The 23020-nt window shown below is 43.3% G+C and overlaps 2 protein-coding genes across 50 annotated transcripts in view; one reads left to right on the top strand and one right to left on the bottom strand.

The window, feature by feature from the left end:
* Positions 1–429, top strand: part of LOC309844274 (nuclear body protein SP140-like protein) — a 73882-nt gene extending 73453 nt beyond the window's left edge. For all 8 annotated transcript variants that reach the window (XM_082690855.1, XM_082690859.1, XM_082690856.1 and 5 more), the window contains one exon: positions 87–429. In XM_082690855.1, coding sequence (XP_082546981.1) covers positions 87–211 — 125 coding nt within the window. In that variant the 3' untranslated portion in view covers positions 212–429. The remainder of the gene's footprint in view (positions 1–86) is intronic.
* Positions 430–6681: 6252 nt separating this feature from the next.
* The window catches only part of SP100 (SP100 nuclear antigen), a 92972-nt gene continuing 76633 nt past the window's right edge, over positions 6682–23020 (bottom strand). For 19 of the 42 annotated variants that reach the window (XM_082690775.1, XM_082690769.1, XM_082690763.1 and 16 more), the window contains 9 exons: positions 22032–22136; positions 21258–21400; positions 19698–19739; positions 17301–17342; positions 11399–11514; positions 9520–9628; positions 9169–9240; positions 8521–8664; positions 6682–7533 (listed from right to left, as the gene is read on the bottom strand). In XM_082690775.1, coding sequence (XP_082546901.1) covers positions 7408–7533; positions 8521–8664; positions 9169–9240; positions 9520–9628; positions 11399–11514; positions 17301–17342; positions 19698–19739; positions 21258–21400; positions 22032–22136 — 899 coding nt within the window. In that variant the 3' untranslated portion in view covers positions 6682–7407. Of the gene's footprint in view, positions 7534–8520; positions 8665–9168; positions 9241–9519; positions 9629–11398; positions 11515–13194; positions 13296–13381; positions 15895–17300; positions 17343–19697; positions 19740–21257; positions 21401–22031; positions 22137–23020 lie in introns of those variants that run through there. The other 23 variants (XM_082690776.1, XM_082690768.1, XM_082690765.1 and 20 more) reach the window with 11 other exon arrangements.

Here is a 23020-nt window from a genome sequence, read left to right on the forward strand (position 1 = left end):
TCTTAAAAAAAAAAAAAAGATGGGGTTTCCTGCTGGTTCCTTGGCCCCACATTGAGATCCCTAAGGGGTTTTGTTTCTCTGCGCAGGTTTCGGTGGTGAATCCAGTGAGGAGGAAGGGCCCCTGGAAGCTCTGAGCTCTGCAGGATGCCAAGGGCCAGAGGAGGAAGGTGAGGACCAGGAGGCGAGTGAGGATGACCAGTTTGGACTCTAGACCCTGAGGCGTCTGCATTCAGAGCTCCTGCTTCCTGACGTGCCCTCCTTTCAGTGCGCTCTACAGCCAATGGTCCTGTCAACTCTCCCAACACATTTCCTGTATTTACCTTTTGTGCCATTTTGGGAAATGTGGGAGACAGGGTCTTGGTCACTGAATATGTGTGTTCAGATATAAACGTTACAGTAGAAATAAACTAGAAGATTTCTGTTTGCTTATTTTTCCTTTCATGTGATCATGCCTATTGTGATAGTATAAAAAATAGGTATTTAGTCTTTATCCCTAGTTGCTGGCACAGAGCTCCTCAAACCCTTGGAATTTCCCCAGTGGTAAGAGTGTCTCCATGACAATTAAAGGGTTAGAACTTTCAGTTCCACCCATCAACCTCTGGGGAGAAAAGAGAAGTGGGAGATTAAGTTCAATCACCAATGACCTATGATTTAACCAGTCATGCTTATACCATAAAAACCTCTGAACAATGGGGTCAGGAACCCCTAAATTGGTAAATATGTTGATGTTCTGGGAGGGTTGCATGCCAGAGAGGGTGTGGAAACCCTGGCATGCCTCATCCCCATACCTCAACCGATATATTTCTTCCATTTGGCAGTTCTTGATAATAAAACTGTATCATAAGCAGAGTACTTTCCCGAGTTCTGTGAGTCATCCTAGAAAATTATTGGACCTAGGTGGGCATCGTGGGAGCCCTCAAATTTACAATTGGCTGGGCAGAAACATGGGTAGCTTGGAGAAACCATTTGTAGCTGGTGCCTGAAGTAGGGTCAGTCATATGGGACTGAGCCATTGCCCTGTGTGGTCTGTGCTAACTCTGGGCAGTTATTGTCAGAACTGAACTGAATTGAATTGTTCAACACCCAGTTGATACTGAGAGCTGGAGAATTGATTGGTGTTGGAATAACCTATTTATTGTTGGAAAAGACACCACATGGTTGGTGTCAGAAAGAAGCCCACATACATAACCATACGGATGTCTTCAGTGTAAGTATTGATTTCTGCCTTAACCAACTTCTGTCATCTGTGTCATCTGATCACAAAAAAAGGTAGGTAATTTTTTATTGCCTTGATGCATATATTGTTACTGGAAACTTGGGAAGACACAAAAAGCCCAAATAAGTCTTTTGTACAGGTGTTCTCTATCATGCCATTAGCTTCTATGCAAGCTTTCCCAAAAATAATTTGGGAAATAATGTCTCAGAATTCTAAAACATCCGGAAGGAGTAGACAGAATAACTATTATTTTTATCCTTGTTTTGTAGATGAGAAAATTCTAGCAGGTAACTGTTTAAGAATCTTTTCCCAAATCATATGGAGAATTAAAGGCAGAGCCAGGACCATTGTCTTGGATGCTTAGATCTCAGTTCAGCAGATGTGTTTCCTTCAGAAGGAAGAAAGGGGAGAAAAACTAATCAGATGCATCTGCCAGTGTTAGTTGTTACAGGATTTATAAATTTTATCAGGCACTTATTATTTGTCTTCCATGGATTTTTTATGAACAAAACAAATTTGGAAATATGCCCTGGTGTAATAACAAATAAGATAACTTAACATCAAAATGCATACTTTTTTCCAATAAAAGATCCATTTTTATTGTTTGCTGTATTTTTCGTGAGTAATAAAACTAAATTATCTTTTAGGGAATTCCCATCATCTGTTTTTAAGCAACGTGTAGTGTCTTGAGCCCTAGAAGTCTACTTACTATTCATGAAAACAATTCCAACAGGTTTTGGGTTGGTGAGGGGGTTGAGTGAGACTTGGGCAAGTGGGGAGGAGAAGAGAGGGCTCTGATCCACAGTCATTCTAGGATCCATCTTCCAATGTTGCCCTGGGCAAGCAACAGAGGCAGAGGAAGTGTGTAGGGATTAGTTGGAAGGATACCAAGTAGAAAAGGAAGGTGTTAGGAAAGCCAGAGCAAGATAGAGCAAAGCCGCCCAAATGCCCAGTTTTCTCAGCTCCTGGCAACTAAAAACAGTGTTAACCAAGGGAATGTGTTGATTTCAAAGAACAGACTGGAGTGCTTGGAGTTTCATGATCTTCTCTGGTCTTTGATAGTTTTCTTTTCTTTTTTTTTTTTTAAGATTTTATTGATTTATGAGAGGGCGGGGGAGAGAGCAAGCACAGGCAGACAGAATGGCAGGCAGAGGCAGAGGGAGAAGCAGACTCCCTGCTGAGCAAGGAGCCCGATGTGGGACTCGATCCCAGGACGCTGGGATCATGACCTGAGCCTAAGGCAGCTGCTTAACCAACTGAGTCACCCAGGCGTCCCTTTGATAGTTTTCTTAAGGAATTTCCTTCTCTGTTGGCTTCTTGGCCACACACTAGCCATCAGATTGCTCTGTAGAGAGAGCAGCAGTATGTGGAAGGGAGGGCTGCAGAGGATATCAGGAGCCTCCAGGTCACCACCTGGAATTATCAGTAGGATTCGAAGGATTCTGTAGCATTAAGCAACAGAGAATCATACAGCTGGGAAAAATGAACGTCCCACTAAGATTGCTAAGTTAGATATACAACTTGTTAACTTTTTATAGAAGAGTAAAGGAATACCACCTTTGCAGTTAACTTCTCTACCAGTCTAGAAAGTTCTAATAGTGTGTTAGTTCTGCAGTTTACCTCTACTCTTACCAGCCTATTCATTGCCCAAGCCTCTATAAGTTGTAAGTTGTTAATCATATGTATTGTCATATTCTCCCTGAGTGGCAGATTAAGGTGTATCAGGCAATGAACAAAAATTATTCACACTTGGCAATAAGGCAATAAAGCAAAAGGATACATGTCCCAATTTGTTATTTACTACTAATTAGGTCCTGACTTTATGAGCTTACATGTTAACTTACAGATTTTTGTCCAGTAGAGATGCACGGTAGAAAAGATAATGCTGGGCGCCTGGGTGGCTCAGTGGGTTGAGCCACTGCCTTTGGCTCAGGTCATGATCTCAGGGTCCTGGGATCGAGTCCCGCGTTGGGCTCTCTGCTCAGCGGGGAGCCTGCTTCCTCCTCTCTCTCTCTCTGCCTGCCTCTCTGCCTACTTGTGATCTCTCTCTGTCAAATAAATAAATAAAATCTTAAAAAAGAAAAGAAAAGATAATGCCAAAGATTGTAGGCTTATTGCCTTATTAACCAATTTGGGCTCCAATTTAAGAAACTTGTTTCAGCCAGCATGCCTTTCCTGGCCAACTTTATAAACCTCTGTTCCTTGAATTTTGTTGGTGGACCACACATGCTGAATTAACAAGGAAATTCATTTTTTTATTTAGAGAACACCAGGGACAACTATTTGAAAACAAATATTGGAAAAGAGAAACAGGAAGTGTCTAGCTCACCCCCAAAAGTTGTGTCAGATATGGTGTGCAAGTCTTGGGTTTGAGGATTTTAGGAATCTGAATTCAGAGCTAGTTTTACCTGATGCATTTTACTCTGAGCACCAAACACATGAAAATAAATCAGTGATATTAAAATCCCATTCACTGCATTTTCTTTTCCTATTTTATGTGCGAAGACATAAGTAATCTTTATAAATTCATATTTAATAGTATGAGCACTGTTGATTGAATAGATGTGCTCATTTTTGATGTTGTAGAAATATGTTCATAAAATGAGTGCTTTTTGATTAGCTCTTCATGCCTATCTAATACTGAAGTCTTGAATTTATGTGGTGTTTCCCACCCATTCTCTACCACCTCTTTATCTTTTAGGGAGCACAGAATGCTAAGAACTCTTCTCCTGGATAATAATATTGTTATCATTTGGTCAAAAATCTTGAAAAGCTCAGAAGTCTTTCTGTCTAATTACCCTTGAAGAGAAAAAAAAAAAAAAAGACAGAAAGAAAGAAGGAATCAGACAAACACTGGCAAAGTCAAGTTTTAGATTTTGATGGACGTCTTCCAGCAAGTTGTCCTGATTCAACCAGTTTAAGATTCCCAGGGACAAAACAAGGCTGTATTCCAACACATTTATTGACTCATTAACAATTTGGGAGAGGACCATACATTAGAGAACCAGGGACATTGCACCAAACGAAGACATAGATAGAGTTATTATACAGTTTGTGGAAGGGTGGAGTTGAAGTATAATTTATAGGATGCAGTGATTTGATAGGTTCAAACCAACCCAGAGTGCATGAAGATCAGGCCTGAATTGTGAAGTGAACCCAGGGTCCTTCCTATTGCTGGAAAACCACAAAGTTATGAAAATATGGAATATTGTCTTTAGAACTCCCATATTGGAAACTGTGCCCCTGGATTAGATATCAAGATTCCATCTCTTTACCAAAATAACTTAGACCCTCTAAACAAGGGTGAGATGCTTTATCCTTGCTGATACCATTTCAACAGCAAGTTTCTGATAGTTTGTCAATTGTGACAACAAAGTTCCTCAGTGAGTGAGGAAGCTCTAGTCATTCAAAGAAAGGTAAGACGTTTCACAGCTGCAGCAAGTTCTTAGGAAAACGTTTCGCATTAAACTTGCAGCTGTCCTTCTCTCTATCTGTTACTCCAGTCTCATGAATGACAGGGCAGATTTTTATCTCAGACCGAGCTAATTTCTACTTTTTCAATGCCATTGAGTAAGTAGTGGTTTATCAAAGGACTTTGCAAAAAGAATCTTATTTTAACTTCACCACAATCATGAGGTGTAATGCAAAACAAATGTTGATAGCTCTGTTTTATACATGATGAAACCAAAGCACACATGTTTAAGGTTCTCCCCTCTTTCTCTTTCCATAATGCCAAATAGTGAATTAAAAGCACAACTAGAATTACCATCCTTGATTTCTAGAACTCAATCCCATCGCTCTTTCTTTTCTTTAGAAAGGTAGAAAGAAATGATAATCAAAATGTCTTAATCCTGACTGTGAAATGTCAAGGTTTACCACTTTTCAATGTACAAATTACTGTTTTCCTCTCATTCTTTATAGACCCCATGGATATTGGAACTATTTTTACTCTGGACATACATGGTAGAAGAGAGATATGTGCAAATGAGAATTCTTAGTGTGCAAATCAATCTTTAACCACATTTCTACAAAACATGAAATCTAGTTGTTTGCTGGATCATTCAAAAGTAGGTAATAAATTCCAAAGAATCCAGATTCATCTTTTTTATTAAAGAGGCTTTCTATTATATGAGATAGAAACTGAACATTCATAATTGCCAAAAGAGAAGTTTCTTTTTCCTCCTCCTCTTTCTTCATCTCTTCCTTCTCCTTCTTCTCCTCCTCCTCCACCTCATTCTTTTTCTTCTTCTTCCCTCCTTCCTTCCTTCTTTTCTTTTTTTATTTTAAAGTAGGCACCACACACAGCAGGAAAGCCTAACTTGGGGCTTGAACTCACAGCCCTGAGACCCTGACATGAAGACCTGAGCTGAGATCAAGAGTCAGACATTTAACCGATTGGGCCACCCAGATGCCCCAAAAGAAGTTGTTTCTTGCTTGTAGGTATGATCTCTGTGGTCTTCCCGGCCATGACTAGAAGGAGGGGTATGGGGGAGATTGGGTGTGGATCAGTGTCCACTCTGGTTTACAGAGGATAGGCAAAAGTGGGTCCTCAAAGCTGCTGGCACGTCTACAGAATGTTCTTCTTACTGGTTTTGTAAAGGGAATGCCCGCTGGGCTCATCTGGATTACAAGTCATATAGCATGTCTCAGGGATGTCTTCATGTGATATACCCATGTGAACATTCCTACCTCTCTGAGCCTTCTGTTTCCTTCTTTGGTACTATGCCAAGGCTTTGGGGGGCATCTCCACCTTCTTTGCTAAAGGCTATCCTTTTGTCTAAGCTTCAAGGAGCCAGTTCCGTCACAGACAGGACCAGGCCCAGATGCCCTTGCCAGTGCCTTATGCCCTGATCAGAGGGGATGGCTTCCATATCAATGGAATCTCCATTCTCTAGTCTTATATTCTACCCTTCCTGGTCCTACATCCTTAAAACCCACTCCTACAAGTGTTTCTCTCTTGTTTTCAATATACATTAGCCAGTTCTTGGTGGGCTATACTTATGGGCACGACACAACCCTCAAGTTTAAATGGCTTAGACAACAAAGTCTTCTTCTTGCTTACTCAAAGCCACAGTGGATCTGGGAGCCCTCCTGGTGTAGTAGTGAATACACGGACCAGGCAGGGTCAATCTCTAGGCTCTATCATCTCAAAACAAGACCTCTGTAATCAACATAGCAGGAGAGGTTACACAGGAAATTCTCACTGCCCTTTTGCGAATCAACTTGCAAATGACGTATGCCACTTCTGATCGTAGTCCACTGGTCAGTGTCTCAGTCATTTAGCCATGCTTACTGCATGTGGCTGGAAAGTAACGAGTAAGTTCTGTGTGGAGAGGGGAAAAGAAGAAAAAACCTTAAGGACCTAATAAAGGAGTCATATAAATGGAAGCACATCATACCATCCCTATAGGAAGATCCGATATTTTCTATTGTAAATTTCAATCCAAATTATTGAATAAGAGAACTTGACAAGATAATTTTTTATTTTATTTAGAAAAATAAATGAACGAAAATGGCAACAAAAAAAGTTTGAAAAAGCTGTCTGCACAGCAACAGGCAGAACTGTCAGTGGGAGGGACCACAGTCCCTTATCATGTAGCTGCTGAAGACTCTTTTGGGGGTTTGAGAAGTCCTTTATAGATCTTGCATATCAGCCCTTTGTCTGTAGTGTCATTAGCAAATATCTTCTCCCATTCTGTGTGTTGCCTCTTGGTTTTGTTGACTGTTTCCTTTGTTGTGCAGAAGCCTTTTATCTTGATGAAGCCCCAAAAGTTCATTTTTGCTTTTGTTCCCCTTGCCTTTGGAGACATGTCTTGAAAGAAGTGGCTGTGGCCCATGACAGAGAGGTTACTGCCTGTGGAGGACATTAGGAGAAGCAAGGGAAAAATAAAGGGATGGGGATGTGAGATCAGAGTGGGAGATGAACCATGTGAGACTATGGGCTCCAGGAAACAAATGGAGGGTTTTAGAGGAGAGGGGGTGGAGGGATGGGTAAGCCTGGTGGTGGGTTTAAGGAGGGCACGGATCACACATATCGAGCACTGGGTGTGGTGCATAAACAATTAATCTTGGGACACTGAAAAAATAAAATACCTAATGATGTACTGTATGATGATTGATGTAACACAATAAAAAAAAATAAAGATATGTGAGCATTAAAAAAAACTGTTGGGGGTGAGGGGTGGGCTACTTTAGGAAAGAGTGGGATCCAACTGAAAACTGTGCTCTCTTATTTCCTGAATTGCAAAAATGTTTCCAAAAGTATTCATAAATATGTCCTCTAGCTGAAATCCAAGCTTGATAAATTTCTGGTTGTCCTGAAAAAACAAAGAGAAAAATGAGAATGGCCATAGCAACAGAGCTTGAGCTCTCCATGTTTCATATAATCCAGAGCTTCATTTTAGACTACCCAAATGTTAAGTGAGAATTAATACAGTTAGGAGTATTATGTTCCCAGATAGCTTGATCATTTCTCTTTATCTGGAGGATAGAGATGCAAAAAAGAGTACTGTATTATAGTCTAATTCTTCATCAGAAATTTATTGTTAATTTTTTTAAAAAAAGCAGTGGCTATAGTTTCAAATACAGCATTTATGACTTACAGCACTACAATGGTACAGAAATGTTGAAGGCAAATTCATAGCGTCCCTCTTTCTCCCTCATCCCTTGAGATAATCCTTGTTAACTTTTGGATATAGTGTTAAGAAATTCGAAAGTAAAGAAATCCAAGATTTTGAAATTTGAGAAATTCGATTTGGTATCTTCCTTTAGAAAAGAGAAATACGAGTTGCCTTTAAAATGCCCTTGTCCAGGGGAGTGATGTCGGAAGACCCGCTGCTACAGAGATGCCCCTCCCAGCACTATGGCCCCGTAGGTTCTGCCTGTAATCAACCTCCCATGCTCTGCCTCCGAATTGCAGCACTGGGAACCAGTGGAGATAGGGACAGAGATGTCCAGGTGTGAGGGGGAAGCCCCTGCCTACGCATTGCTGAGATCCTGGACTCCAGAGAGCAGGTGCACAGCCGGCAACAGCAAACAGTGCATGCGCACACTCTACGACTAGGGATCTGGGGGGGCCCATTGTCAGGGTGAGTTAGGATAGCCCTAAGGTAATGTCTGCAAGGAGACCTGATCTGTTACTGTTTCCACACCTTGGCCCCCCGGGGTTTTTAGAATATTCCAGCATTTGCATGTGTGTCGGTTTGCCACACGTTGAGGGAAACGGTAACAGTTACCTGATACAAGAGGGTGAATAGCAAAGTGGCTTAATGGAAAGAAAGAGGTATGTAGAGGGAACCACTCACCTTGTAAAAAGCCCTGTGGTTCTCAAAAATGAGACACATGTCCTGCACGAACCCCTTCACTCGGAGGTACAGTTTCTTATTCAGCTTTTTCTTGATTTTGTTTAACCACATGAGTTTTGTTGGGCCATGAGATGCATTGTTACTCTGTTGACAGAGGTGCGGAAGGGCAGGCTGTGAGCACAATTCAAGTCCACCCCCTGTTATAGACCGAGTATTTGTGTCCTCCCCAAATTCCTATGCTGCGATCCTAACCCATAGTGTGATGGTATTAGGAGGCTGGGCCTTTGGGACATGATTAGACTGTGAGGATGAGCCTCATGAATGGGATTAGTACCCTTATAAAAATGACCCCACAGAGCTCTCTCCCTCTCTTTCCATCATGTAAAGACACAAAATGAAGTTGGCAGTCTGCAGGATTACACAGGCACCCCAATCTCAGGCTTCCAGCCTCCAGAGCTGAGAGAAATAAATATCTACTCTTTGAGCTGCCTTGTCCATGGTACTTTATGGTAGCAGCTTAAGGGGCCAAGGTCTAAGTAAGCTGACTCAGATGTCCATCAACAAGATGGAGATAGTGATGAGTGGACTCACTGGACCCATATCCCAAATTTGACAATGCCGGTTTCGGGCTTTGTTGCTGTTACTTACATAATGTGGTCTTGAGGCAAAAAAGGGGCTTTTTGAACAGCAGTAGACCTTCAAGAGGACAAATTCACATTTCTGCAAAAGAGAGAGGAGATTTTAAGTGAGAAGCATCTTGGAGAGAATGAAATATACATGCTCAGACAAAATGGATGGCTCCCAAACCTGTGGCCTATGAAACAAACATGGAATGAGAATTTTCTCTGGAATACAAATTTTAGTGTTAGGTCCTGGGAATCAAAGCACAGCCGGGACAGCTGTTCACCCCTGGGCACCATCCCTCCAGCCCTGCAAGATTGTGCTGCTTCTCTCAAGTCAACAGAAAGGAGGAGAGTTCAGGTTTGTATTTCAACTCACCAACTGTTCCTCAGGCACCATCCGCCTCTGTAAGACCTCAGATATCTGGTGACATTGCTGACTTGGTTGAAGAGCCTTTATCATGCAGAAGATGCAACTCCATGGTTCCCTGAGAAGTTGGGCATAAGGTCAGCAAAGATAGATTTTCTGTGACTCAGCCACTGTTTCTACAGCTGCTAAAGTCCTCTGTTCAGGAATGACTGGTGGTTTCCACACTGTATCCAACTTGTCTCTGTGCTAGAGCCCCATTTGGGCATAGCTGGCAGATACCCCTCCCATTTATAGTGGTAGCAGGACTGACAGTTTGTCGAGTGAGCTGCCATGGTGGATGATAGTCTTTCATTCATCTCAAAACTTAAGAGTTCCTAACTGAGCCACTATGGGCTCAGATATGAGCCCTGCCATTTAAAATTGAGAATTGGAAATTGGTACCTTCAGCACTGGAGTCTTGGGCCTTAGTGAGCCATCAGACTACAGTAAAAGGAAACCAGCTCTTGTTTCTCAACTTTGCTGAGTAAGCCCAGAGTTATAGGCATCCTCTCCTCTGGCACTGCCATACCTAAGCCTAGAATCTGTGCTGCAGAAACTTCTTGGAAAGAAATCTATGAACAGAGTAGTGTCAGACATCTGCCATTTGACTCTACATTCAATGCCTCTGCCATTCTTCTCTGCTAAGCTCCCTGTGCTGAAGGGTTCTTGATAATCAGGAGGATACAGGGACACCTGGGTGGCTCAATCATTAGCGCCTGCCTTCGGCTCAGGTCCTAATCCCAGGGTTCTGGGATTGAGCCCTGCATTGGGCTCCCTGCTCAGTGGGAAGCCTGCTTCTCCCTCTCCCACTCCTCCACTTATTTTCCCTCTCTCACTATCTCTCTCTGTCAAATAAAATCTTTTTTAAAAAATCATGAGGATACAGTGATCCTTCCTAGATATGTCATTTGCCTCCTCTCTCCTTGGCTACTCCAGTGCTTGCTCAAGGGGCCCATTCCCGAGTACCCGTGGTGTGAGGATGGGGATATACATGGGCACAGCAATAAAGACCTGTCTTCTGCCTCTGCAGCATACCCAACTGCAGAGCTTTATGCAGAGTCCCTAAGATGACACTATTCCTTGGGAACTGCCTTGGAGCAGTTGGATTACATTAGACTCTCCCAGTACCAAGGGTGCAATGTTCTGTCTTCATAGGGACAGACACAATCCTGATGGAAATCATCCATTCTCCTTGGTCACAGAAATTCTGCCTACACTATCACTTACAGAATGCCTTATCAACCTTCATGCTATCCCTCTTACCATCAGCTCTGACCAAAAATACATTTTTTAGAAAATATTTTTATTTATTTATTTGACAGGCAGAGAGGCAGGCAGAGAGAGAGGGGAAGCAGGCTCCCTGCTGAGCAGAGAGCCCGACATGGGGCTCGATCCCAGGACCCTGAGATCATGACCCGAGCTGAAGGCAGAGGCTTAACCCAATGAACCACCCAGGTGCTCCCTCAAAATACATTTTAAGGCAAAATAAATATAGCATCCATGGTTATCTGAAGGCTCATCACAGTCCCAAATTTTTCAGCTTTTTGATGTTCCCAGAGCAGGTGATATATGCTTTAAACCAGCACCCTATGTATGATGCCATCTCCCCCTCAAAGTGCCTAGGTCTGAGAACCAAGTGGGAGATGTGGGGGTGACACTTGCAGAGTTTTTGCTTACCATTAATCTATTGCTGCTAACACTGTTCTACAATGGATATTGATACTGTAAGACTTGCTCCCTCTGCCTCAGGACACATACAACTAGAGACAAACACTGCCAGTTGAGTGCGCAGAGTGGGAGGAGCTGTGCCACAGGAAGGGAGGGCGAGAAGGGGCCAGGGCTCACTAACCGGTTAACATCTATATGGTGGATGTGGCATGTCTCATGAAAGGACTTTGGACAAGTATCACAGCAGAACAGCTTTCCAGGTCGACGGCACACCTCACATATATTTGAGTTTCCCGGCTAGAAGGGGAGGTAATGCAGACATCATTGGAATTAGTGAGATCCCAGAAGGTTGATACATTGAGACTCTAGAATCCATGGTCTTTGCTTGAGTCTGGAGGACGCTTGTAGATTTCTCTTCTCAAAATATTAAGAAATAAAACTGAGTGAAGATTTTGGAAGAAGATATTCTGGTCTGCAGTGAAGTTTGGGAGGAAGTGGATATTAGACCATTAAAGTTCTCTTTATGAAGTCAAAGATTCTGACACAGACTAGCAACAACCACAAAAGAAGATGAATTAAAGATAATCTGAGGAATTTATTATTTTGCTGGCAAAACTTGGCTCGGGAATATAACACAGTGTCTTATCTAGTTATTGCATCATCTAATTGACTCACTGAAGTGGGATTTACCGAGGATTTAATGTAAGAGATTACACTTCTGACATATCACTACATCCTATTTTCTTGGCCATAAGTTTCTTGGCCATAAGTTTCCCATGATTTGAAGGGCCTGGGTTCCTGCACTATGAGTTCTGTGCCTGGAGGACCCCTGGGCCAGTGACATACCTCTGGTTTGGAAAGACGTAGATACAGATTACCAGGTGGATGTCAGGGAGGACAGAGCTCTTTGGCTCTGGGAGCCTGGGGTAAGAGGTCCCATGATTTAGCTCGGCATGTAAGGTGTGGAGGTGCCGTCCCCAAATGGCCACAGATTGTGATAAGTGACCACCACAACTGAAGGCCTAGGACATACCTTCATTTTCTGAGCACATGGAAGACCTATACTATACTATATATTGTAAAGGAGCCACAAAATTGGTTAATGCTAAATTTTTCACCAATCATAATATGTGAGACCTTAAGCCAGATTTAATTTTCTTTTTTTTAAGTTTATTTTATTTGACAGACAGAGATCACAAGTAGGCAGAGAGGCAGGTAGAGAGAGAGGGAAGCAGGCTCCCTGCCAAGCAGAGAACCCAATGCGGGGCTCAATCCCAGGACCCTGGGATCATGACCCGAGCCGAAGGCAGAGGCTTTAACCCACTGAGCCACCCAGGCACCCCCAGATTTAATTTTCTTGAGTGAAGTTAAACATTTGATAGTGTTTGTATCTAAGTATTGTGGAGAAACAAATGTGTGTTAAAAACAATGGAATTAATAGACCAAAATAAGACTTGGTCAAGGAATAAGCCCATTGGTAGGTAAAGAAATCACATTGTTTTCCTGGTGTGTGTGTGTGTATGATAATCTGTGTGAATAACATGTGAATCCCGACATACTACAATTTCTATGTAAGAGTGTGCCTGTGCTGCAGAAATTCCTAGAAGGATGAGCACCTGGCTCTTCTCCTGGGACCGCCTGAACAGCTAGAGGGCCAACTGAAGAAGACTATGTGATAGGGAAACATTTCATCCAATGCGTGGCAGCTCTACACTTAGATGAAAATATCCTGTCTACACCATGGATTGGAAGAAGGGTTTACATCCTCTTGTGACAATCTAGGTAGAGAATAATGCACAGATTGCGGGGGGGGGGGGTGTTGCTGGCCAACCCAGCTATGGGTGGTTGGGACTCTTGGTGGTGATGAGGAAGTGAAGAGGTGACAGGGAGCACCATTCCACCTCTTCCTTCTAGAAACACTCTTTATGCTTTGTTCCATGATATTATACTCTCTTGGATTTTTTTCTAAGCCTCTTCTTCTTCTTCTTCTTCTTCTTCTTCTTCTTCTTTTTTTAAATATTGTCTCTTGATCTTTATTTGGCTTATTTAACTTTTGTGTAGAAAAGTCAGGTTGTCATCTAAACAAATGTCAGAAAAATGAAACACATATTTCTCACAAATATGTATTGGAGGAAGATCAGAGAATTCATCCGTTTTCACACAATTTTGGTGTTCATCTATATGTGTAATATTTTTTAATTAATTAATTTATTTATTTTTAATTTATTTTCAGCATAACAGTATTCATTATTTTTGCACCACACCCAGTGCTCCATGCAATCCGTGCCCTCTATAATATCCACCACCTGGTACACTGACCTCCCACTTCCGCCCCTTCAAAACCCTCAGATTGTTTTTCAGGGTCCATAGTCTCTCATGGTTCACCTCCCCTTCCAATTTACCCCAACCCCCTTCTCCTCTCTATCTCCTCATGTCCTCCATGCTATTTGTTATGCTCCACAAATAAGTGAAACCATATGATAATTGACTCTCTCTGCTTGACTTATTTCACTCAGCATAATCTCTTCCAGTCCCATCCATGTTGCTACAAAAGTTGGGTATTTGTCCTTTCTGATGGAGGCATAATACTCGATAGTGTATATGGACCACATCTTCCTTATCCATTCGTCCGTTGAAGGGCATCTTGGTTCTTTCCACAGTTTGGCGACCTTGGCCATTGCTGCTATAAACATTGGGGTACAGATGGCCCTTCTTTTCACTACATCTGTATCTTTGGGGTAAATACCCAGTAGTGGAACTACAGAACACTCATGAAAGAAATTGAAGTAGACACAAAAAGATGGAAGACCATTCCATGCTCTTGGATCGGAAGAATAAACATTGTTAAAATGTCTATACTGCCTAGAGCAATCTATTCTTTTAATGCCATTCTGATCAAAATTCCACCAGTATTCTTCAAAGAGCTGGAGCAAATAATCCAAAAACTTGTATGGAATCAGAAGAGACCCCAAATCGCTAAGGAATGTTGAAAACCAAAAATAAAACGGGGGGCATCACATTACCTGATTTCAAGCTTTACTACAAAGCTGTGATCACCAAGACAGCATGGTACTGGCATAAAAACAGACATATAGACCAGTGGAATAGAGTAGAGAGCCCAGATATGGACCCTCAACTCTATCGTCAAATAATCTTCGACAAAACAGGAAAAAATATACAGTGGAAAAAAGACAGTCTCTTCAATAAATGGTGCTGGGAAAACGGGACAGCTATATGTAGAAGAATGAAACTGGACCATTCTCTTACACCGTACACAAAGATAAACTCAAAATGGATAAAAGACCTCAACGTTAGACAGGAATCCATCAGAATCCTAGAGGAGAACATAGGCAGTAATCTTTTCGATATCAGCCACAGCAACTTCTTTCAAGATATGTCTTCGAAGGCAAAGAAAACAAAAGTGGAAATAAACTTTTGGGACTTCATCAAAATTAAAAGCTTCTGAACAGCAAAGGAAAGAGTCAAGAAAACAAAGAGGCAATCCACGGAATGGGAGAAGATATTTGTTTCTTTTTTTCAGGTATCCAATTCATCACCAGTCCTGCCAATCCTGCCAGTCCCATCTCCTTCTCAATGCTTCTATGAGGTCTATGACCATGAGGACGCAGATGTCCTACTTACAACACTGTCTTATTAGCCAAAGCACAGCAGCCTTTTTTCAGGTTCTAAATCATAACAATCAGAATATCATCCATGTACCCAGTGAGCTGAGGTGAATTGGGATATATCTCAATTTATACATTCTTTCCATCTATAAATTCAATATAAGAAGAGAAACAAAAATCACACATAAGAGCAAATTCTAGGGTCTGTATCTTGCCCACACACTTTGAAAGGGAAAATGTATGGAATATCCTGTCAGGGACATCCCTGTATACAACCCCACATGGGCCTGGTATGGACCATGTAAATATTTCTCTTTTTTATCATAACAGATGACACCCATGGATGCTGACCAGTGCTGGGTGGAGGTTTCTGGACCATTATTTTATGAGGTGCACTATAAGTAGGCCCTGAGAAAGAATTAACAAACTTGCCAATCTTGTGTTGGAAGGCCTATAATCTACGAAACCCACAAACTCAACATATATCTTTTTAATCTTTTTAGCAAGAAATTTGACCTTTTGCTTGGCAGTGGTTCTCAACCTGCTGTACAATAGAATCACTTGGGGAGCTTTAAAAAAAATTCTGATGCCCGAGGCCACATCCTCAGAGATTCAATTAGTTGCATGTGATTTTGATTGTTTGTGTCAGCAGGTGGGAAGGATATTGGCAGTTTGTTTTAAAAATGAAAACCTAGATGGTTTTCAGGTGCAGTCCTTAGTGGAGAGCTCTGGCTTCTAAAGCAGGTTTCTGGATCAGCAGAAGCAATGTCCACTGAATCATGCTGGAAGTGTAAATTCTCAGGCGCCATCCCTCACTCAATGAATCAGAAGCCCAGGAAATTCAGATGGACACTGCAGACTGAACCGCCCTGGCCCACATGGCCCACAACTTTGGCCGTGTATTAAAACCACCAGAGGAGCTTTGGAAAATCTTGATCCTTAGAACACTAGCATCAGAACCTCTGTGGGTGGAACCTCCAATTGATTGCCATGTGCGGCCAAGGTTGGGAGCCCAAGGTCTGGTGGGATTTCTTCTGGCAAAGTGTGGGAGCTATGAGTAGAGTCATTATCAGTCTACAAAATCTGCCACAGAAAGGCTATGAAAAGGAGTGTGGACATTCTTATTAGGAGACTCTGGGAAACAAACTGAGGGTTCTAGAAGGGAGGAGGGTCGGGGGGATAGATGAGTGTGGCATGGATTGCATGGAGCACTGAGGTTTATACACAAACAATGAATCATGAACACAACACCAAAAACTAATGATGTACTCTATGGTGACTAACATAACATAATTTTAAAAAAAGAGGAAGAAGTGTTGCCTTTTTATCTTCACAGAGGGCTTGGCTGTGAGCTGTGGGAATAACCCTCCATGTCCATTCCAGTTATCAGAAAGGCTGTGCAGACCTCAGAGATGAGAGCTATTCCACTATACAAGGGTCCCACCTCCAGCAGAGGAATCAAAGTCATGTGGTTGCATCTAGATCATGCTGGGCAATGCTAGAGGACCAGGAGGGCATGGCAACCCTTTTCTAATCCTCTCTCCATAAGCATCCCTTATCAGTACAGCTGCACATCATTCTACAGTGAGAGCCCCCCTGGAGTGGTGCAAAAAAGTGATTCGGCCCCAAATTCCCATCTTGTTGCGATGAAAGCAACCAAAGTGTGATTTGGCTTAGAGGGAGGGGTCCTTTGTGATGTTGGCAGACTTTAATGCAGGCAGCTGTAGTAAGCAGGGTCTTTAGATCATAAGAGTCCATATATAGTCAAGCACTAGCCAAGCAGTTTGAGTAAAAATGTCTGCGATTTGCTACGTGTTGATAATTTCCATCTTAGCCAGTTCAGGTTCCTGACAGCTTCCTTGAGATGGGCTCCAGGTCTCCATAAAGGACCCTGTGATATTTATCTGTATCACCCACTTGCCCTATGTACATTTCTCTGCAGGGCTGGGGACAGGGTCTGCCCTTGAACTTGCCAGCTTGGCCCAGCCTATTCCTTCTGGTGGATGTTTCAAACCTTCTTAGCTCTGCTTCTATCTAAGAGTGGATGTTGATGATCTTCCTTTCCTTCCTTATTACCTTCTTTAAAATACTGTTCTTCTCTCAGATTCGCTCCTTATCTGTCATGGGCAGGCCAGCCTTAGTTATTACCACTTAAAGTCCTGGCTCTAGAGACCCCAGTGGTCTAGCGCTCTGCCTCCCATACCTACTCTCAAGGGGAAATAAGGGAACAGGGAACTTTCCCTGAACAAATGGAAAGGAAGTTTCACGCAGAGACACCAACTCCAAAATCATCTCCCTGGGGTGGACGATACGTTTGTTCTCTGCTTGTCACACACAAGGACACACTCCAACTGAGTCTGAACATGCTTCAGGAAAACGCCACAATGACACAGGTAATATATGGAGGGACAAGGCCTGGGTTATTCTGAGGTCACAGGTGGGGGAGTCAGTACTTACATAAGGGTCAAAAAAGTCCTTGCTAGGCTCTGGTGTTGTCTGCTGAAAAGGAAGAAAGATTGAGTGACAATATTGAATATGATTTTTTCACTAACCACGCATTTGAGTGAACTTCTTTATACAAAGGATTCATGCCACAGCCCTCCCTTTGCTTTATATCTGTGTTTATGGGTCTGTATGTCTAACTGGAGAATAAAAAAATCATGAAATTTTATGTCACTGTCAGTTTGGCCCAATGCAAGCTCCATTCTCTGACTGCTCTTCCCAAAGCAGGCCTTTGTGAAGCCACGCAGGGAGCCTGGTCCTGGATTCCGCAGCTGGAGTTGGAGCTGCAGTGAGGGACTCAAGCTGAGGACTGACTATCCATGGCTCCCCAGTGACCACACCACCCAGCGTCCTGAACACCGTGCATGTGTCCCAAAGAACCCCACTGTCTTCTGCAGCTCACCCAGGGCCTAGTCCTGAAAATAAAATGGATCTAAGGTCCCCAGTCCTGTTTGTCTTCTTCCTAAAGCTAAACACCTCTGCACTTTCTCCTGAATCCCAAAAGGATGCATTGATCTTGGATATCTGTGGAATGACTTGGCCTCCTTCAGTTTGGAAGAACGGCTGCCTAGCTTCTACCTCCTGCCCGAGGCAGTGAGGCCACAGATAAGCCACTTGGTGTGATCCAGAGTACAATGACCTGGGAGGTAGCCATGCCACTGCTAGACCACTAGAGTGGTGTAGTAACCCCCACCCCATCCCAACAGTTATTATTCCACGTTAGACAATAAAGTTGAAACAGTCCCTTGGATCTGTCACTTTGCCCTCCTGTGCGCTGCCACTGACCAAGCATATGCTTAGTGCTTAACGCTTGTGCCACAGGTGTTTGTTGAATGGGTACAGAAGGGCACAAACAAATGAACACAGCTGTCACTCAGGAGATGAAGTTTCTTAGTAACCGGTAAATGATTAGCGTGGATGGGGTGCCTGGGTGGCTCAGTGGGTTAAGCCTCTGCCTTTGGCTCAGGTCATGATCTCAGGGTCCTGAGATTGAGCCCTGCATCAGGCTCTCTGCTCAGCAGGGAGCCTGATTTCCCCCTTCTCTCTGCCTACTTGTTATCTCTCTGTCAAAAAAATAAATAAAATAAAATAAAGATTAGCATGGACTTTTCTGTCTTACTATATTGGAACACCTCAGCTACCACCATCAGGTTTAACAGGAATCTTATGAGCAGGGAAACTGCCAATAGTACCACCTCTCATTTGATGGTGCAAGGGACAGAAGCCTAGGGACTGGGGAAGGAAAAGGCCCTCTGCAGAGATGCTCTGAGAATGGAGGTAGGGACACCTTAAGAGTTGTAAGTCCAGATGGAGATGGCATCTGTGATAAAGGGATGGGAGATGGCCAACTCAATTGACAAACACGGACTGAGTCACCTTTGACTCCCTAGCACTAGATAGAGATGTTTGCTCTTTTTTTTCCCCCAAGATTTATTTATTTATTTGTTAGAGAGAGAGCGCAAGCAGGCAGAGTGTCAGGCAGAGGCAGAGGGAGAAGCAGGCTCCCTGCTGAGAAAGGAGCCCGATGCAGGATTCGATCCCAGAATCCTGGGATCATGACCTGAGCTGAAGGCAGTCACTTAACCAACTGAGCCACCCAGGCGTCCTGAAATGTTTACTCTTAAGCAAATAATGTGTCTTTCTCCAGAAAACTCAGTGGGTGCAGGCCCTTGTGACAGAGTTGTTAGCATAAAGTCAGTGGAGCAGGTAGCCCCAGAAACCAACTTTGTGAAGACTGTGACTTTTTGTACAGCAGAGATGGACCAAGGGGACCTCTATTGGAGGTTAAGAAAATGGAAGCTCTTCCATCTCCTTTTTTTGCACCACACAGGTTCTTTCTTGCACTTGCTCTTGGAGAGGACATGGAAAACACCAACTATCCTACCTCCTTCCTTGGAATCCATGCACCATGGAAACCACTAGTCCATGAACTCCACATGCGACTTTGAGGGAAAGAGAATTCACCTCCATAGATGGAAATGAGGTTTACAAAGCCCCTCTGGTGAGCCCTGATGCTTTCATGCAGACACCCAGCTCCAAAACTATCTCTCTAGTGTAGTCTCTCCACAAAGCAGATCTTCTGGGTTAGCAGTGTCTCACCCCTGGCACATCAGCCTTCCAATCTCTCTGTTCTCTATGGTGGTATCTCCATAAAGGGAGTGAATGTTCCCTTAAAGAAGGATCCCTTGGAGAAGGACTCACTGTGGAAATGCACATGTGCATGTGAAGCAGAGGAAAGATACAAAAGAAAGGGAGAGAACGCGATCTGGGTTGTTAGCTTCGCCAAGCGACACACGGCTATTATCCATCCCAAGGGGGCAAGACACTGGCAGAAAGTCATGTGATAATTACTTTTCTTCTTCTTCTTCTTGGTGGTTCTGGTAGATATTTTTTCTGAAAGAGAAATAAGATTAATGCTATAATGGGTCTTTGTTTCTACTCTGAGAGCTTGGCATTCCACCTGCCCTCCAGATAGGTCCCACTGTCAACCCAAATTCAAGGTGTCTTCATGGAAAATAATGTCCCTCTCCAAACCTGTAACACACTGTTCTTTCTTACCCAGACTAGATAAGATAAGCTTTTAAAATTGCATCCTCTCTTGTTTTCCTCATAGCCTCACCAGGCTTTTCCTCACCATGTCTTCTGCACCCACTGCCTCCTTTCCATCCTCCAGGAACTTTCTAGCTTGTGTGTCTATACCTCACATGCTACAACTACTCCACGGCCACATACCTGGGGAGGGACGGACAGTGGGTAGGCCCCATCAGTGACCCTGGGCACACAAAGGTGTCTAGGCCTTTGGGGAGACAAGTAGGATGAGCCTTACAGAATGGGTGCAGATGATGAAGAGTAAACCATGCTCTGACAGAGTGTTTTGGGATCCAGAGATGGGTGAGTACAGTAGGCTGAATAATGGCCCCCAAAGTTGGTCAGACCCTAAACCCCAGACCTCTGAATATGTTAACTTCAGTGGTAAAAAGGACTTTATGGATGTAATTAAATTAAGGATCCTGCAATGGGGGGATCATTCTGGTTATCTGTGCAGGGCCAATGTAATGACCAGCATCCTGTTGCCAGGGAGACAGGAGGGTTAGAGTGAGGAGTAGGAGATGTAATGATAGAACACGATGTTGCAGTGATGCCAAGAAGGGCCTCAAGCCAAGGAACACAGACAACTTCCAGAAGCTGAAAAAGGCAAGGAACAAATTCTCCCTGGAAGGCTCCAGAAAGAACCAGCCCTGACAACACTTTGACTTGAGCCCAGTGAAACCAATTTCACATTTCCAGCCTCCCGACCTGTTCAGATAATGGATTTGTATAGTTTTAAGCCACCCAGGTTGTAAAGGGAGCAGCCTCAGGAAACCAGTGTAGTGAGAGTGCTGTTTGAGTTGGGCCTTGAAGGCTGAGAAGGGGTGGCTCAGGCCCAGAGGCCGTAAAGGTCAGGTGAGGTCTTCATGGCTGCCACTCTCCACCCTCCAACCCATCGTGCATTCTCTGATCAGACTAATACTTCTAAAACAGTGTTTCACCTGTGTTAGTCCCAAAACTCCCCGTGATTCCTCCATGATTAAAGGAAGGGTCCAGACTCCTTCCTCCAGCCTCCAAAGTCTAAGAAACCCCCCAATTTAAATTACGTTCCTGTGACCCCATTACACAGTGGTGATGATTTATGGCCCCATCAGGGCCACAATTTACTGTTCCACCTTCAAAAGGATAAGAGCTCATGCATTTAGAGGATTAAGTTATAATATAAAGCAGCCAAGATGCTTCTGAGTACAATGTTAGTAGGTAACACATGCCCTGTGGGCATCGCAACAGTTTTCTGGACACTGAGAAATTCTGATAATGAATGATGGAGCTGGTGAACAATAACACTAAACCCTGGACATAAGCCACGTGTCATTGGCATACCTTAATCAGGTCTTTCAGGGTGAATCCGCCACATCTCACACTTGTCTTCCAGTTCTTGGATCGTGAGTATTTTCCTTCAACTTCAAATTCCCTGAGGGTGAACCACCTTCCATCCACACCCTGTATACACTTCTCTGAGGTTCCTGTGAGACCAAAACAAGGAGTTGCCAGGAGTAACCCCTGCCCCCAACTGCAGAACCTCCAGGATGTAGTCTCCGCCATGGACCTGGGCCACATGTCTTGGGCTCTGAATCTACAGCAGGATAACTGACATGACTTTCAGTTGCCCACAGGCAGCCTGGAAGGCAAGGGTGGAAGAAAGCTCCTGGTCCTGTGTACCTATGTCTTTGATGTTTGTGCAACAAAGACAAGAATTAGCACCAACATTTATTTTTAAAAAGTATCTCAGTATATTCAAAAGAGGAAAATCTGAATGGCTCTGAAGATGAATGAGGAGGATTCTTTTCCTCCCCTTCTCTGAGAGCCAGGCTGAGTTTCAGAGGGGACAGACGAGGTCCCATGGGTGACCATGTGGCAGCTGTTGTCACACATCTTCTTCCTCTTGCACAATATTGACCATCCAGCTAATGGAAATTAGTTATTTCTCATATTTAGGGGACACCTGCATGGCTCAGTAGGTTGAGCATCTGACTCCTGATTTTGGATCAAGTCAGGATCTCAGGGTCGTGAGATTGAGTCTTGCATTGGGATCCACACTGGGCATGGAACATGGGTATTTCCCAGTTAAAAAGCACAGAAGATCATGAAACCCACCTTGTATCATTTTCTCCTTATATAAAGTCCCCTTTGCCTCTCCACAGGTCACAGGAAGTTCCAGAAGGTAAAAATTTATACGTGTATCTCTGGGAATTCTTGGACCTGTAAAGAAGCATTATTTTTTTCATTCCATTTTTCTGAACAACTGTGCACTGTTTTGATCACACCCATCTTGAGATCTTTCTTTTATAATTTAAAATGTATGGGAGGGCTTTCCCCCTGAACTCATTACCCTTCTAGGTCTTTCTTTTATGGCACATTAGGAGCACAAAGATAATGTCATTCTCTGAAACCCTACATTAAAAGCTTTGTGCGGAGGTGTCTGAATCTCCAAATTTGTTGACCACAACTCCCCATTGTGCCATGATTTTCCTCCTTTTGTATTATTGCTTTGAAGTTGTGTAGCTGGAGATAAAATTCTCCACTTTTAGTTTTGTCTTGAGGAATCAGCTCAGGGACAGAAAGCAAGATTGCAATGGGGCATCTAGCTGGGGCAGTGTCTCTCTTCTCTCCTTGCTCTCTGCTTGTTTCACTTCTCCTTCATGTGAGCTTTCTCTGTCGCTAAAAAGGAAACTCAGAGTAGAATGTGCTAGAAGTGCAAATTACTCAGGGAGGGGACCTCTGCACATACCTTGGGTGGGGGCACTGGGATCTGATTCTGCTGAAGTAGGCATTGCAAGTCTTAAAATGAAGGAACACCTTCAGAGGCAGGTGCTCCTACCTTTCTGATCAAAACTGAGGGGGATTCATTAAAAACACAAACTGGGGCTTCTCTATGGAATGGGAAGTATGGGTGGCCATGGTCCTTTCAGAGTTAGTTCTGTTAGAGCTGGAGTGGGCCTAGAAGGTCACTCAGTCTAAGTCACCTGTCACCCACCCATTTACAGAGAAGGAAATTGAGGCCAAAAAACAAAACAAAAACCCACAAATGATAATCCAAAGTCACACAACCAAAAGAAGTTTGGAAATTAGGACACAAGTCTTGT

Source organism: Mustela nivalis, assembly GCF_964662115.1.
Source record: "Mustela nivalis genome assembly, chromosome: 11".
NCBI lineage: Eukaryota > Metazoa > Chordata > Mammalia > Carnivora > Mustelidae > Mustela > Mustela nivalis.